This window comes from Colletes latitarsis, chromosome 3 (genome assembly GCF_051014445.1).
Source record: "Colletes latitarsis isolate SP2378_abdomen chromosome 3, iyColLati1, whole genome shotgun sequence".
Taxonomy (NCBI): Eukaryota; Metazoa; Arthropoda; class Insecta; order Hymenoptera; family Colletidae; genus Colletes; species Colletes latitarsis.
Genome location: NC_135136.1, coordinates 36,028,389 through 36,043,641, shown reverse-complemented (window position 1 = coordinate 36,043,641; position 15,253 = coordinate 36,028,389). Strand labels below are relative to the sequence as shown.

At 39.6% G+C, this 15,253-nt stretch overlaps 1 protein-coding gene across 2 annotated transcripts in view; it reads right to left on the bottom strand.

Moving 5' to 3' along the window:
• Positions 1 to 15,253, bottom strand: part of LOC143340236 (protein trachealess-like) — a 167,268-nt gene that overhangs the window by 79,135 nt on the left and 72,880 nt on the right. For both annotated transcript variants that reach the window (XM_076761951.1, XM_076761952.1), the window contains exon 4: positions 14,594 to 14,623. In XM_076761951.1, the coding sequence (XP_076618066.1) occupies positions 14,594 to 14,623 (30 nt within the window). The remainder of the gene's footprint in view (positions 1 to 14,593; positions 14,624 to 15,253) is intronic.

The following is a 15,253-nucleotide window of genomic DNA, read 5'->3' as shown; positions in this document are numbered from 1 at the left end:
CGGAGCTCTTTTTAAAACATTATGCACTCTTTTCTCTCTCGTCTACGATTCTTGGATCACGAAGAATCGGAATTCCTTCATTAGTAACCGTGTTATTAACTTGTACTTTTGCTCTGTGCGCGTTTCATTTAGAATAATATCGTACATTACAGTAAATAACCGTCACTATAATGCCCGAAAGTCGTCTTTCCCTAAAAAGGAACACCGCGAGCGGGGCGCATTTATGAAATTGTCGATTTTAACATTGTATGGAGCCCATCATGTCCCGATTTGCATAATTATCGTGCGTGGCCTAAAACGGCCGGCTGAAAATCTCTCGTTTTTATTCGTCGTAATGGTCATCTATCTTTTCTCTCGACAAGAAACGACCGTCCAGGAAAAATTGTACGTCGCCAGCCGTGTATTATAATGAATTTCTTGGATAAAGATCGCGCGTAAACTCAGCAACGACAATTTTAGGGCGCCTATGATCGTCCACGTGAATATTCATTCCAAGAAGAACAGCCTCGGACCATCCTTGTAATTAGCAAATTAAACCGACGCGAAAGAAACCATCGACAACGTATCGATACAATTTTATTCTAAATAACCAAACGAGAACATTCTATGCATTTTCTGTATTTATGTTACATTCTTCCAGTGGAATTTATTTTGTGATTGTATTTCAATAAAACATTTTAGCGTGAAACGTTTGGTGGCAAACATCGTCAAGACTGTTATTGGCGATCTGTTTGAACGCGTTATAAATTTACTCACCTCTCGTGATTAATTGCTTTCTACTACTCGCTTTATGCTCGAAGTCAGCGAGCGATAATACTAGACCCACAAATGTAAACTTCAAATTATTAATAGAACTTCTTGCTCCTTCATTAAAGCGAGGGCAACATGGTATGAATATTTAAGAAACCTGTTCTAAATTTACATACCTTCAACGAATAAGTAATTACTATATTATATTCGAAGTCACGTAGCGTTATCACTGAACCGAGCAACGTATAGAAAAGTTCTTGTTGTTAACGATACTTTGTATTTAAGCTCTGAATGCAATATAATATCCATCATTCTTTTCTAATTTTTAAATTTATGTATCTTGTTCTTTTAAGAACCTTCATCGTAGATATAAAAGTGTCGAAAATAAATACATTTGTCATTATGGTTTTAATAATAAGAAATTACAAGAATAATATTTATCATAAATTAAGATTCTGAAAAAATTCAATATTATTCTGAGTAGTAATTATATTGATTACGATCTTGTAAGCGTCTAGGGTTGCTAAAAAACGCAACTGTGAGCGAAGATTCGCGAGATTCGTCGTCAGAAATTGGAGAAGCAGTCGTCAGAAGGGCGATAGGGCTCACCCTTTCGACCACTTCCTCGAGCTGCTGCTATTTCTCTCACTCGAGAGCACTCCGCGCAATCTGCCGCCTCGCATTTGCATACATAAGCTATTAAGCAGCTCTTTTCATTTCCTCTCGTTTATGACAGTTTAGTTAGAATAATGTTTTACAAGATTGCCGCGCGAACAGCGCTCCGCATAATGACATTTCTTCGTCTGATTAATGCTCTCCTGTGTCGCCTTCGACCGTCTCCCAAGCTCGATTTTAACATTTGGAAATCTATCCCAACGAATCGAGATACGAGAACCTTCGACATTTGATTCTTCCTTCAAAAAATACCATTTTAAAATATTTTAAAAATGTCTTCAATAATATTTACTACTATTCCCTGAGAAGTATTGTTAGCAGTATTTAAAATCGACTCGAAAGCGATCTCTAAAATTGTTAGTTATCTAAAATCCAAAATTCTTGCGCAAGATATTTAATAACACTTGTACAATGTGTCCCCGTACGCGGTCCTCCGTCGCGCAAGAAACCGACTCGACGTTTTTATTATTCCGTTTTATGAACACAGGGCGACTCGTTTTGAAAGAACGCGTCATTATTTACGATACTGCCTCTATTTAAACTGATACCGCGGCTTAAGACGCGAAATTTATAACCGCGAACGCGCCATATGCGTTCCTTTGTGAACAGAGAAATGTTTCGAGATATCCATAACGGATACGCGGCACTTGTAATTCATGAGTTACCGTAACATTATGTGCTAAATATCTCTCGTTACTCTTTCTGCCATAACGCGACATCTTCTCGTGTAATATCACGATTACGCGACGCTCGGATAAAAGTTTCCCATAAAACAACGATCGAAAGCACCAGTCAACAATGTTAACAACGCGGTTAGAAAATTATTAAACTCAAGTAGGACCTTCAAACGTAGTTTCAAAAATTTATTGAAATACAGCGGAACTGTAAGATTTCTCTTACAGAAATCGATTTCTCGGTTTAGTCTGCGTATGAAAATTCTAGAATCGAGAAATTTAAACGAAGGGAGATAACAAGTATGCAGATTCACCCTTGGACCGATACAATATTTACAGAACCTTCAATGTTTCAGTAACGTAGCGGCGTACTGTATTATTTATGCTCCATTGCTTATGAATAACTGCTTCTATCTGAAACGCATACGTATCTCGAGCCAAAGTGGGATTTATATCGCGACCGTTTCTCTTTCCCGACTACCAACGTGTTTGCAGTTTCGGCCAAAATGCGATGAAAGTGGAAGTTTCTTCTTACGAAATTTGTATAGCGATCAATTTCTAGATCTTCGATTCGATGATATATTAATGTTACAATTTATAGTTGTCGCAGAGCTAGAATATATTACTTTTAATATTAACACTAAACCTACCATGACCAATTAAACGATTTATATTTTTTTTGTAAAAAACTGGGCAATATTTGGTATCAAATTCTGGTCAGCTTTCGATGTAAATAGGAAATATACATGTACATGTAGCAAAGATGAAAGAAGAGGATCTTCAGTGTCCACTGTCTTGGAACTGTCTACCAACGCGTATTAAAAATACCAAAAACTTCGGATGCGTGCAATTTCGAAACTACTAGTGTTTGATTAAAAATTAAGCCACTGTTAGAAGCGGTGAACCTTCCTCTTTAAAATGGCTTTTGGTTTTTGTCGATCCGACTTTTCGTTTCGGAGATATCATCGTGTAAAGACAATCGTAATTTTTAAAATTCCGCTACGTCTGACTCTCCGCCTTACGAAAGCCTATTAACGCGTATTAAAAATACCAACAACTTTGGATGCGTGCAGTTTCGAAACTACTAGTGTTTGATTAAAAATTAAGCCACTGTTAGAAGCGGTGAACCTTCCTCTTTAAAATGGCTTTTGGTTTTTGACGATCCGACTTTCCGTTTCGGAGATATCGTAATTTATGTAAAAGGGTATTTTTCTTAATTTGACTATCTCTGTCTCCGTCTGACGCGTCGCGTCGTACCTCCTTGTCGCACGTGAGTCGTGACCGAGTGACCTAGTTCCGGGCGTAGTATTTCCAAGAATTTACTACGCACTGTGTACTATTGTCACGCGCGCGAGATCAATGAAATCGCGAGCGCGCAACAAAACGTAAACAAACCCTATCTCCGAAACTAACCCTCCGATCGACTTGAAACTAAAATCGCTATATCTCCGGAACTAATTACGCTATCGACTCGTACAAACGCTCATTTCAAAGGGCTTCTCATCCTCTATCCGATGACTATACCAACTACTATAATTTATGCTATCTTCTATGTTTATTTTGACATTTACTTTGACACTCGACTTGAAACAAAAATTATGATATCTCCGGAACTAATTACCCTATCGACTCGTACAAACGCTCATTTTAAAGGGCTTCTCATCCTCTATCCGATGACTATACCAACTACTATAATTTATGCTATCTTCTATGTTTATTTTGACATTTACTTTGACACTCGTCTTGAAACAAAAATTATCATATCTCCGAAACTAAATACGCTATCGACTCGTACAAACGCTCATTTTAAAGGTGTTTTCATCCTCTATCCGATGACTATACCAACTACTATAATTTATGCTATCTTCTATGTTTATTTTGACATTTACTTTGACACTCGTCTTGAAACAAAAATTATCATATCTCCGAAACTAAATACGCTATCGACTCGTACAAACGCTCATTTTAAAGGTGTTTTCATCCTCTATCCGATGAACATATAAACCATTATTATTTACGCTATCTACTATGTTTATTTTGAAATAGTTTTACTCTATACATCGAAATAGTAGGAATGGGTACACATGAAGTGTTGGTATATTTAGTGTTATATAAAATATCCATTATGAACAAGTCCAAGCGTACCCACAGTAATTGATATTACCAAAACTTTGATCATAAATAAAATGAAATCTACCAATGTTTAGCGTTCCAACAAAATTGCTAATTCGCTAAAAAATCAATTCAGAATTGAAGGTCCATGGTTCTAACGACGCAACACATCGTCTTAGCGGCGAGATTTCATTACAGCCGCGTCGATATCGCGGCGTGAAAGAAGCCGGGGCGCGATTAATAAATGCTCTCGATCGGCGTCGTATATCAGGATGGGTAATTAAGCGCGTAACTATAGAATCTCGAGGCGTGGCGGGCTGTGCACCGGGGTAACCTGTTGTGCAGCGACGAGGGAGGGCGTATTATTAGTCGCAAGACGCTATAAATATAAGCCGTTACGAATTAAAGGAACCTCCCTGCCTTTATTACAACATTTTTAATTACTGCGAAACGGGCAGGAAATTTTTTTCTCCCGCCTCCGGTCTCTCTCGCTGGATTCTCGCGGCGACGGTTGCCGGCCTCTCGCCGCTTCCTTTTACGAGCTGCGAGAAAACACACGGCGCTAATTAAACGGAACGCTTCAAATGCCGAAGCGCGTTAGATCGGCCCCTCTCGCGCTTTTAAATTGCCGCCACGGCCTCGTACTTGCTCCTCAGGCTCGTCTCCGAGTCAAAGGGGGCTTGCATCGGGAAACGTCAAGTCGATATCCCGATCGTTTCTGGAGGGAAATGTACGTGGAACGAGAATTGCCTCGGTGGATCGATCACGATGAATTCCGAACTGGATTTCTCGAATGGAAGACTCGACGAGTTTATACGTCGACGCTGTCTATCGCGAAATTATTGTTTTGCCACGAGAATGTTGGCTTAATTATACTTTGATTAATTAACGACAGGGTCTCTGGGATTCAGACTTGGGAAAATTGTAAATTTGTTTCTGTTTTGTTAAATTAGAATCTTTTAAACCGACGTCTAAAGAGGAAACGGGGATTTAGTATTTTTTCAAAGACAGATTTGAATTTTGCTAGGAATATGCGAAAGCAGAGAAATGAAATTTTCGACCGCGACCAGTTTCCAAGCAGTTAACACAGATTCTCTCGTCAAAGAGAAGTGCGTTAACGTACGCATCGTTTGCATATCCTTTGAAAGCACACCACCGAGGGGGGGCAGAGTGTAATCCGTTTCAGTCGCTCAGTTTATTCTGCATTGTGTTAATACACATACAATGGCGGTCCGCATAAGATACGGTGTGCATGTAGACCAGACGCGCGAGCTATACAAAAGTAAGTATGCAATTGAAGAAAAATGCGTGTCCTCTCGTCGGGGACGCTCAAAAGATCGGGAAAGCATTTCCATACATTTACAATTCTATTATGCATTTCTTTATGACGCCGACATTATAATAAGCACGGACCAAACGCGGAGTCTTATTAGTATAATAGTTATCGGTCAACGTTCGAACAACGACGCATTAATTACGCTATAATATTCCAACTTTTTCCCCCTCTAAAAATTTTAAAAACCATTCCTGAGTTCGTCGATCGAATTTAAAAATTAGATAAACAAAGCTATTTGTTAAAAATCTTAATCGTGCCTAGAATAGTATTCCATAATCTTGCAGATATTAATTTCAGAGAGCTCTAAACGAAATCATCAATCGAGTTACAGTGTCTCAGCAACGACGGTAGTGAATTCTCGTAAACAAATTAGTTTACACATCGAGGGAACCGCTTGAGCAAATTAATACATACGGCGATCGGTGCCTCCCCCACTCCCTCCGTATCATTCGGATCAAACAGCCCGTGCTATCAGGAAAATACGAGAGTCTGAAAGGTGCAGCCTATTTTCTCGCCGCCCTCGGCGTAATGGCGATCCTCCATCGGCCCCCCTCCCCCCCATTGAAATTAATGGTTATTAAAAGCAACGCTTCTCTGGGTCGCTGGATGTAACTTCTCGCGTATTCAGTGCCTATCGATACGAGCTCTCGACGTCCCTCTTCCACGTTTCCTTGGGAGAATTGATAGCGGACTGCCTGCAGAATTTCTAGCGAATTTGACAGGCGATTAAACATTGATGACCTGTAGCCCGATGTTATCTTCTGCTTAAGAATCGGCCGAGTTTTTCCAGAGGATCCCTCGAAACTGCGCGTTTCGACGACTCCTGGAATTCCACTCCACTCCTTATTTTTCCTTTTCATTTTTTCGGTTCTCGTTTGCATGGGAAATGTACTTGCTTCGAGGAAATCTCATACGTCTTCGGAGAATTGTTCTTCTTCGTTTATTCCGATTGAAATTTTGAGTTGGATAAGACTCGTTTATGCCAGGTTTCGCGATGAGATATTTAAACAAAATTATATTCTTTGGAAAATTGTAAATAAATCGGTTGGTCCTTGAGTGGCGTGGAATCAAATGGACTTAGCCAGCCTTTAATTTTTGAAAACATTATCAAATTAATGATTAGTCTCCTTTTGGAAAACCTGAGTCCATAGAATCTCAACACCACTTAAGGGTTGTCTATTAGCTTTGTAATAAGAAAACTAGCATTCAAACTGCTATGATTATCCATGATTTTTAAAATAATAAAGAACGAAGTAAAAAGCGAGATACTGTTTATCTCGAATAACGTTAACAGGAGAGTATAAACAATTTACGTGACGACAGAAACTGAGAAGAGGAAGATTTTCCCATCCAATTCTGTCGCGATATTGCGGAAGTTGACGCATCAAGTGTCTCCGGACGCGTACCCCCAATGGAAAAGATTCAGCGTCGTTGTTATTACGACGCCGCTGCAGGATCGTCCGGGGAACTCTTCTCAATTAAAGCCGCCTAATGTATGCATCGAGTTCGTGTCCTGTAGCGAAAGAGCGCGAGAGGGATTTTAAGGAGGTGGCCGAGATCGGTTTGATTTAAGATGAGACGTCAAGTGTAGTAACTTCGAAGGGCGAGGCAAAATCCACGGTGTCAATTCTCAGAGCAATCTGCTGATGCAGATTAGGCGACTGTCTATCCTTTCCTCTTCCTCCTTCTCCAGCCACCTTCTCCTCGACCTTCGCGCGTCGAGATTAATTGGGGCGAATTGTCCTGACGGAATTAATGTCGCGAGTTCGATTCGATTCGCGGCCGACTGCAAATTAACCCTCTACAATTCTCGTTTTCTATTTGTCCAATAATTTTGTCAAACTTAATAAGCAGTTATCGATTAAAACTTGATTTTCATGTGGAACAATTTGCGTGGAAATATAAAATAGGTCAACTTTAATTTAATTTGGTGTAGTTTCATTATTCGAAATAAATTTGGAGTGTTTATGTGAAACATTTTCTCAAAAAGGATGAGATTTTATTTGGAGAAAGTTGAATTTGGGTAACGAGATCTATATTTATATTTTAATTGGATAACTGGGAATTTTTTAACTTCGTCCTTCAAAGTAACGTTAACGTAAACGCTGTGTAAGAGGTATATACGCAAAAGTTCTCCTATAAACGCCATGCCAATGTGTATATATGAAAATGAGGTACAAATTCAAAGCTCCATATCTGTCGTCTTCACTGCAACGTATAACCTTGCTCAAACCGAATTGGCGATATCCTTCTACCCTCTAATAGCGCGATTCTTGTCAGCCCTTTGCCCCTCTGGATCGTTACCGATTTCAAATAAAAATAACTTTACACGTCAACGATTCCTCTAACCTTTTCAACCTATTTTCACAAAAATTTAACATGCAAAATTCATGATCATTTAAGGTACAGAGTTTATAGGTAATAAGGGCTCAATATGTGCCTTAAGACAGAGTTACACTACTACGAGAGGCACATGTAACAGTTTTATCTTCTGTAACTTTTGCAACATAAATTTCCAAAAAAAAAGAATTTGTTCGAGGCTCTACAATGATACCCTGCGTATTAATTAAAAAAAAATCACAATTTTATCGTACGCCTTTTAAAATAATTCTACGACTAAAATCGTCAGCTCCAGAGAAGATTTTTGCAAAGTGCGAAGGGTTAACCGTGCCCATTAAATTATTCGACCAGTCTCAGCCCTATGGCGAGGCAGGGTCGACTCGAATCCGCGTGGCGAGGAGCGCGGATGAACCTGGGGAGACGTTTTCGTCGAATAATCCGCAGATGTCGAGTTCCGTGGACCGTCGAGGCCGTGGCGAATCGTGTAATTTAAAGACTAACGATAGTTGCGGATGCAGAAGTATGCAACCAGGAGCGTAAAGGCCCGTGGACGCGTAACGAGCAGCGATTTGGCATGGGACGCGCGTGAGGGGCTGCTTTCTGGGTTTGCAAAGGATACGAAGGAACCCTGCGCGAGGATGGAGGGGGAACTCGGGGCTCGAACTGTTATGGTCAGGATTACCCACGGCGAAAACTTGGGGTTCACTCCCCCTTGACCGACACACTTAGAACAACAATAACTCAGTAATCCGCACGGACCCGCGGCCTGGCGGGCGATGAAAAATGTAAAAATCCGGAAAACCACTGCCCCGTGACAGTTCAATACATTTTAAATGCGTTCCGGCGCATTTGTGGGATACGATAAGCAGCCACGATATCCGAGACGCACGAACGCCCCAATATGTCCGTTATTTATTGTCAGATTTATGGAATAAATGAGTAGCGCGCTGACTCCGTCGGGGAATAACCGAATGTGTGCCTCCGATCTATTATTAACGCTCGCAGATGCGTACGGAAATAAATATAAATAAATATTTCAACCCCTTAAGCGCCAACCAGTACACTGAAATTTTATTTAAATTTGTTTTGGAACATAGTTTGCGTTTAAAAAATTCTTAATCTGGTATGGAACGATTAATTGTGTTTTTCTTTTAATTATTCTATTCTGTTTTTAAGGTAACATCTAAAATTATTAATATCGAACCTACGACAAAAGCAGTACGTATAATTATTTCAACCCCTTAAGTACCAACGAGTGCACTGTAATTTTATTTAAATTTTTTTGCAATATAGCATGCGTTTAAAAAAATTTTGAATCTGATATGGAACAATTATTCTATTCTATTTTTAAGGCACTATGTAAAATTGTTTATTATGAACACTAATATCGAACCAACGACACAAGTAACACGTATAATTATTTAAACGTTCCTTCTATCCGTGTGAAATCGTAATTGCACGATATAATCCGTCCTAACCGCATTGTGAGATTGCATTTTTCTACCTAACAAATCCTTATTCCCTCGGTGATTGCCTCGATTAAGTCAAGGATGTAATACAGAATTCGTGTTTCCTCCTCTCTCGTTCTCTTATAATCACGCCTTTCCGCGGGCAATTTGGAACATGGAAATATAGTTAGCGGGATTCCTTCTAAAAAGAGTGCTCTAACAGGGTGCAGAGTTTACGTTGCCGGCGTTGAGTGGATCCTAATAAAAGACCATAGTCGGCTTATCGAATCTTGTGCTTGCGGTGGCGGAGAGTGTTCATAGCCTGTAGCCATTTTCACCCCTCTGTCAACCTTCAACCTCCGGGTCCATTATCCTAGCCTTCCGTCGGAATATTATTTACAAATACCATCCACCATCCTCACGGATACTCCATACCAAAACACGTGGAACTCGACAAGGAAAATTTCAAAATTTCTCCCCGACAAAATGAATAATTACTGCGGATAGAATTGCTCTCCTGAAAATTGCTCGAATTTAACCCCTTGACGTACGATTTAATTTCAAATAATTTTTCAAACGCACACTATTTAATTTTGTTTAAATTTGTTCGTACAAGAAATGGCCACGAGAAAGAATAGATTTGTTTTATCATCAAGAACTTGTGTCAGGAAACCTGATTTATTTATTAGAAAATGACGTTACTTTTTCCCCATAAGAATCAGTCGAGTTTACCACGGTTTAAACTCATAAAAATTGTTGAAACCTAAGTACGTATGAATTACTAGCAGAATTATTTCCAATCGTATGGAAACATGGATTGTCTCGTCTCTGGAGCGCGTAATGAAGAAGAAAGTGCGCGGGTGTAATAACAGGAAACGAATGAACCGAAGGAAAGTCCCCGGGGCGACGATAGATCTAAACGCTGAAAGACGAGAGGAGGGAAAGGGAGGAGGAGGGGTATGGTGGAATGCCTTTATACGCCGCATCTCTATGAGATTCTTTCACGACACGCCGATTTAAAATGCCTTTTAAGACGCTCGTAGGGATTGGTGGAATTGTGCCGAGCTGAATCGAACGTTGAACCCTATACCCTCTGATGCTCCGTAAGTTGCATTCCTACTTTTCGCTTTAATAAGAAAGCAGATGCTTCGTGTCTATACTTATGCAACGAACCGTAGTCGATTTGACGCCGTTAAAGGAGCAATATTCGATTTAACGTCACTCTCCCGTTAACCGGTGGAACTTTTGCAACTTCTCAAAGAGGTACATAGCTTCATTCATCTTCCCCTCTTCCTAATTCGCTGTAACGTTCTGAAATATTGATTCTAAAATCAGTAGCCATACACGGAGCCGTATAGTTGAGCTAATTTAATTAACGAATACAAAGCAATAACATTCACGCTTCACAATCTAGGATATACTAATGAATTTTTATTTCAATTCTTCCTCAACGAGTATGGAATTTTCTAAACTGTCGATCTATTGCCTACAAGCGTTTCGTTCGTAATCTACAGATACATTAATGGATTTTTATTTCAATTCTTGATTATAGATCCTTCGTGACTCACTTTTGAAGAAGCATCTGTCGAACATTACTCTTTTTAAAGGGATATGCGATTTTCTAAAATATCAATCTATTATCTAGAAGGGTACTATATTAAATAACAAATCTTCAGAGTTGAATATTTCTAATCCCACGTTTTTGCACTTCGAACTAAAAAATGGAATGGAAATCGAGTGACCGTCGAGGGAAAGTGCCTTTATACCGATATTTGCTTGATTGCCTTTGAATATACGAACAAAAAAATAAATAAATCAGACATGCAAGCCAGAAGTGGTTCGGAAGAGGTGGAGCAAGATTTAGGGGCGAAATCATCTCGCGACCCACGGAAGACGAACGAGGGGTCCAAGCGGTCCTTCGGGAAACAAAAGCGCTCGTTTGGTCGCATTATAATACAACGACAGTAAACATATCCCACAACTTAAAATCGCAGTCGACGGGCCCTCTCGACGCTGCTTTGCAATTCCGCTCTGCACTTAGAATTTTTACATAATCGCGTTTCAAGGACGGATAATATTTATACGATAATTGACCCGACCGTGCTCGGTAAAATCGCTGTTGCAAACGCTCATTATGGAAATTTATTTGTCAGTCAAATCTCTTTGTTTCTCTTTAACGTTGGAAAAAGGAATGCAGAAATCGTAATATCGCAACGTTGTATTAATTTATAGTTTACATCTGCCCTGAGACACTTATTAAACGTTAGAAAAACTTTCGTTCGACGTATGTAAATGTTCATCAAAGATTTCTATTTTTATTGTTGAACTAGTTTTAAGTAATTGATTTTTCTTTGCTTCTTTCACTATTTTACAAGGGCTCGAAAGTTACGTTTATAATAGACGATACAATAACCTCGTTTATATCGTGCTAAAAATATTAAACCAGTAGAAATTGCAACACTCATTTTAAGTTCGACCAGAAAAAAAAATAAATGAAACTCGATTCTCAATCCAGATTATAAAGCAATTTACATGAGATAGACTCTATCGATGAACCATCGAATTATTCGCCTGGTACCGGAAGTGTAGCCATGAAACACAGCGATGGCGTCGGTTGCATAAGCCCACGTGAAGGATCGCTGGTCCTCGTGTTCTCCTTTGAACCGGCCATTATGGAGATTCATAGGAAGTATTATGCGTTATATTATGAGCGATGCAGACGGAACTACGTGTTGCAGTCGTCGAGCAGATAAAGCGCGAGGCGAGAAGTTTCGGTAATGGGGATTATTATCCGCACGATTACGTCTCGTGGCCGCGACGCGACGCGGTCGCAGTTTAGTCCCATTTACATTGTTAATAGAATCATTATTAGGTTATCGTGGCGATTTATCCGGCTAATCGGGCCCGATGTTTCACGACGGTGGAAAAGAATTCGTTCGGCCATCGCCTCCATCGAGCCTCGCGCCCGTTCTCCGTTCCAGAGGGGAATATTCGAACGTTATTATCTCTCTGATATAGTCTGCGCGAAATCATAGAGTAGCGCAGGGTCGCGTGGTGCGCGAGCTCTGCTCTAAAAAAAGTTAATTGTCGAGTAGCGCAATAATTACTTTCGGGCTCCCCTGTCTACAGGGTTTCTACGCGAATACCGCGGGAGTTCCCTCGACCTTCTGGGCGGATTCGGGAACGACAGAACTCGGGGATCGGTTGCATTTAAGGGCACCTTCCACTAACGTAAACCTCGAAAATAAATTATTTACGAAAAGTCACGAGACCTTTCGATACGTGCACCTTGCTCACTTTGATAATTTCACTTCCATTTTTTTTTTTTTTTGGTGAAAATAGTAACAAATTTAGGGGTTAGAAACAAATCTGTATGGTCGACGCCATGATTAAACAAAATTTAATATCTCAATTTTTTTTAAATTGACTTTAAGGGGGCAGACTCATGTAAGAACGAGAAGTGATATTTGACAATTTTTCTACAGCATAAAGGTTCGATGAAACTTTTCACCACTTTCCATATATATTCTTTGATATTTCGAGATACAAATACTTTTTTTTCGTTACGTTCTATCGACTTTTGATGAAATAATAAATGTTATTCTTTATGTCGACATCAGCATTTTTTTCTTTTGATTTGGAATAAAAAATCTAAAATTTACCTTAAAAAATGCAAAATTGTCGAAGACACACGGCTCTGAACACAAAAAAATAATTCTTGTAATACATTTCTAATTTAATTATGCAATAAATATAGTTTAATACTAAATATAGTATCTTAAAATGTTAAAGAATATACATGGAAAGTGGCGAAAACTTTCATCAAACCCTTATGCTGTAAAAAAATTGTCATCACTTCTCGTTTTACCATTTTACATGAGTCTCCCCCCTAGCATTATCAATTTTTAAGAAATTGAAATATTGAATTTTCTTTAATCATGGTGTTAATCATACGAATCTGTTTGTTTCTAACTCCCAAATTTATTACTATTTCACACGAAAAAATATTGAAGCGTGGTCTTCAAAGGATTAACAAAATGAGCCTCCCCCTCAAAGTCGAAGCATCTTCATTTCTGTCGTCTTTGAAATTCAACGGAAACAGATTGATATCTTAATAAACCTAGCTTCGTTTATAAAGACGTCTTGTAATATGATTGCAGCACAAGGAACGACAGAGTAAATGTTTAATATCCAATTACTCGCAACGATCCGTTTCGTATAGTCTCCGCGAAAGGGCGATTGTCACTAAACTCGTTATGCTATCAAATATTGCGTACACACGTGCTCCCCGAGCAATTTGTATCCGGGCAAAAAACCGCCTCGACACCTTAAAAACACCCAACATCGTTTACTCCTCATTTTCGAGCTATTCCGAGTGCGCCTCGCGCGCTTAAAAAGCTCGTGAATCCGCGCAGCTGCGGGTCGCTTAAAAATTTCGTCGAACCTATTAAACCGAGCCCAGCCCCCCTTTAATCTCATCGCGTCAAACGTCTCGCAACATGACTCGATGATCTCAACGCGAGCCAAAAAGCAATCGCTTCGTACCAAAATAAGGTGCAAAACAACCTTCTCGAAGAGAAATTTCATACTCATTTTTAAGATTCGTTTGAGTCGAAACGGGCTGCTCCAAATTATTATGCAGATTTTACGTAAAATTGTGGAATTATGTAATTCGAACAAGATCGAATAAACGTCAGAAATAATTTGCAATAGGTTGATTTGATTGACTAATTATTATTTAAAGGTTCAATACTGCAATCCGTAGATTTACAATTATTTTCTGCAAATTACTTTTACATTTTCTGAAGAGTCACGATTTTATTTGGTGTATAAGCCTCGAACGCTTTAAATTAAATTTTCTTTACAGACTAATAATCCGATTTGTGAGAAAGTCTGCGAAAATTGATAAAAGTTAAAGTCACAACGTGCAAAAGGGGAAAGAGGAAAATATTCAATTAAATCCTCGACATGCTTTGGACCAGTATTTTGACTAGTAGTGGTCCAAAAGGGTAACGAAATGAAATCGAACAAAAGTTACAAAAATTCTAAATCAAATCCATTTGCCTCGATTCCCCCAATTCCTAAGTCAACGTGTTAAAATTGTTATTGTACGTACGAGTGATCCCGTAGTTCCTGGTACGACGAATAGAAACACGTTGACGAACGAGACGAGGACGGCTCGAAAGCCGTGCGTAAACGAAAAAGCGAAAGAAACGTTTTGCTCGAACTGGCATGCATTCGGATTAAATCTAGCATACCTTTCGAAAGCGTAGTGTCTCTCGTCAAATCTGTAACACATAAACAAGTCTTCGTCACTACAGGGCATTGCTGCGGAACACGGCACAGGGGTCAATGGATCAGAAAGAACCAGTGTGCCCGACTCGTTTTATAAACTAGTTTCGACGAGCCCCCGCCAGTGAGGAAGGCGAGGCGAGGATGGAAACGGAGAGACCGTGGCTGACCAAGGAAGAAGGAGAGAACCCAAAGGGGGTGGAGGACAAAGTGAAGGGTAGCTGGAAGGAGGCTCAGGTGGGCAGGATTGGCCAAAGGTGGGGTGGAGGAAAGGGGAGAAAGAACCGCGAAGATTATTTGAGCCGGTAGACGGGTAGTTTGGTGCACATAAGTAGTTATACCTATAAGTAGACATAATCATCACCAGCGTAGGTAGGCAGACAGGTAAGGTTAATTTCCAAACCCCGTATTATGGTCCCCGAATCAACTTTTCCATAGTATAATAAGCAATTTTATGACGTGCACTCGTAATTATATTGAGATTAGATAAGACCGGACCGTTTAGTTTGCGGGGCCTCTTAGATCCACGGGCGTTGTCGAAATAGAAATATTCGGACGCGTATTTTTTATGGGTCCATTGATATGTTACGTTTATTGGAATACTAGTTTTTTAAAATTAAAGAAGG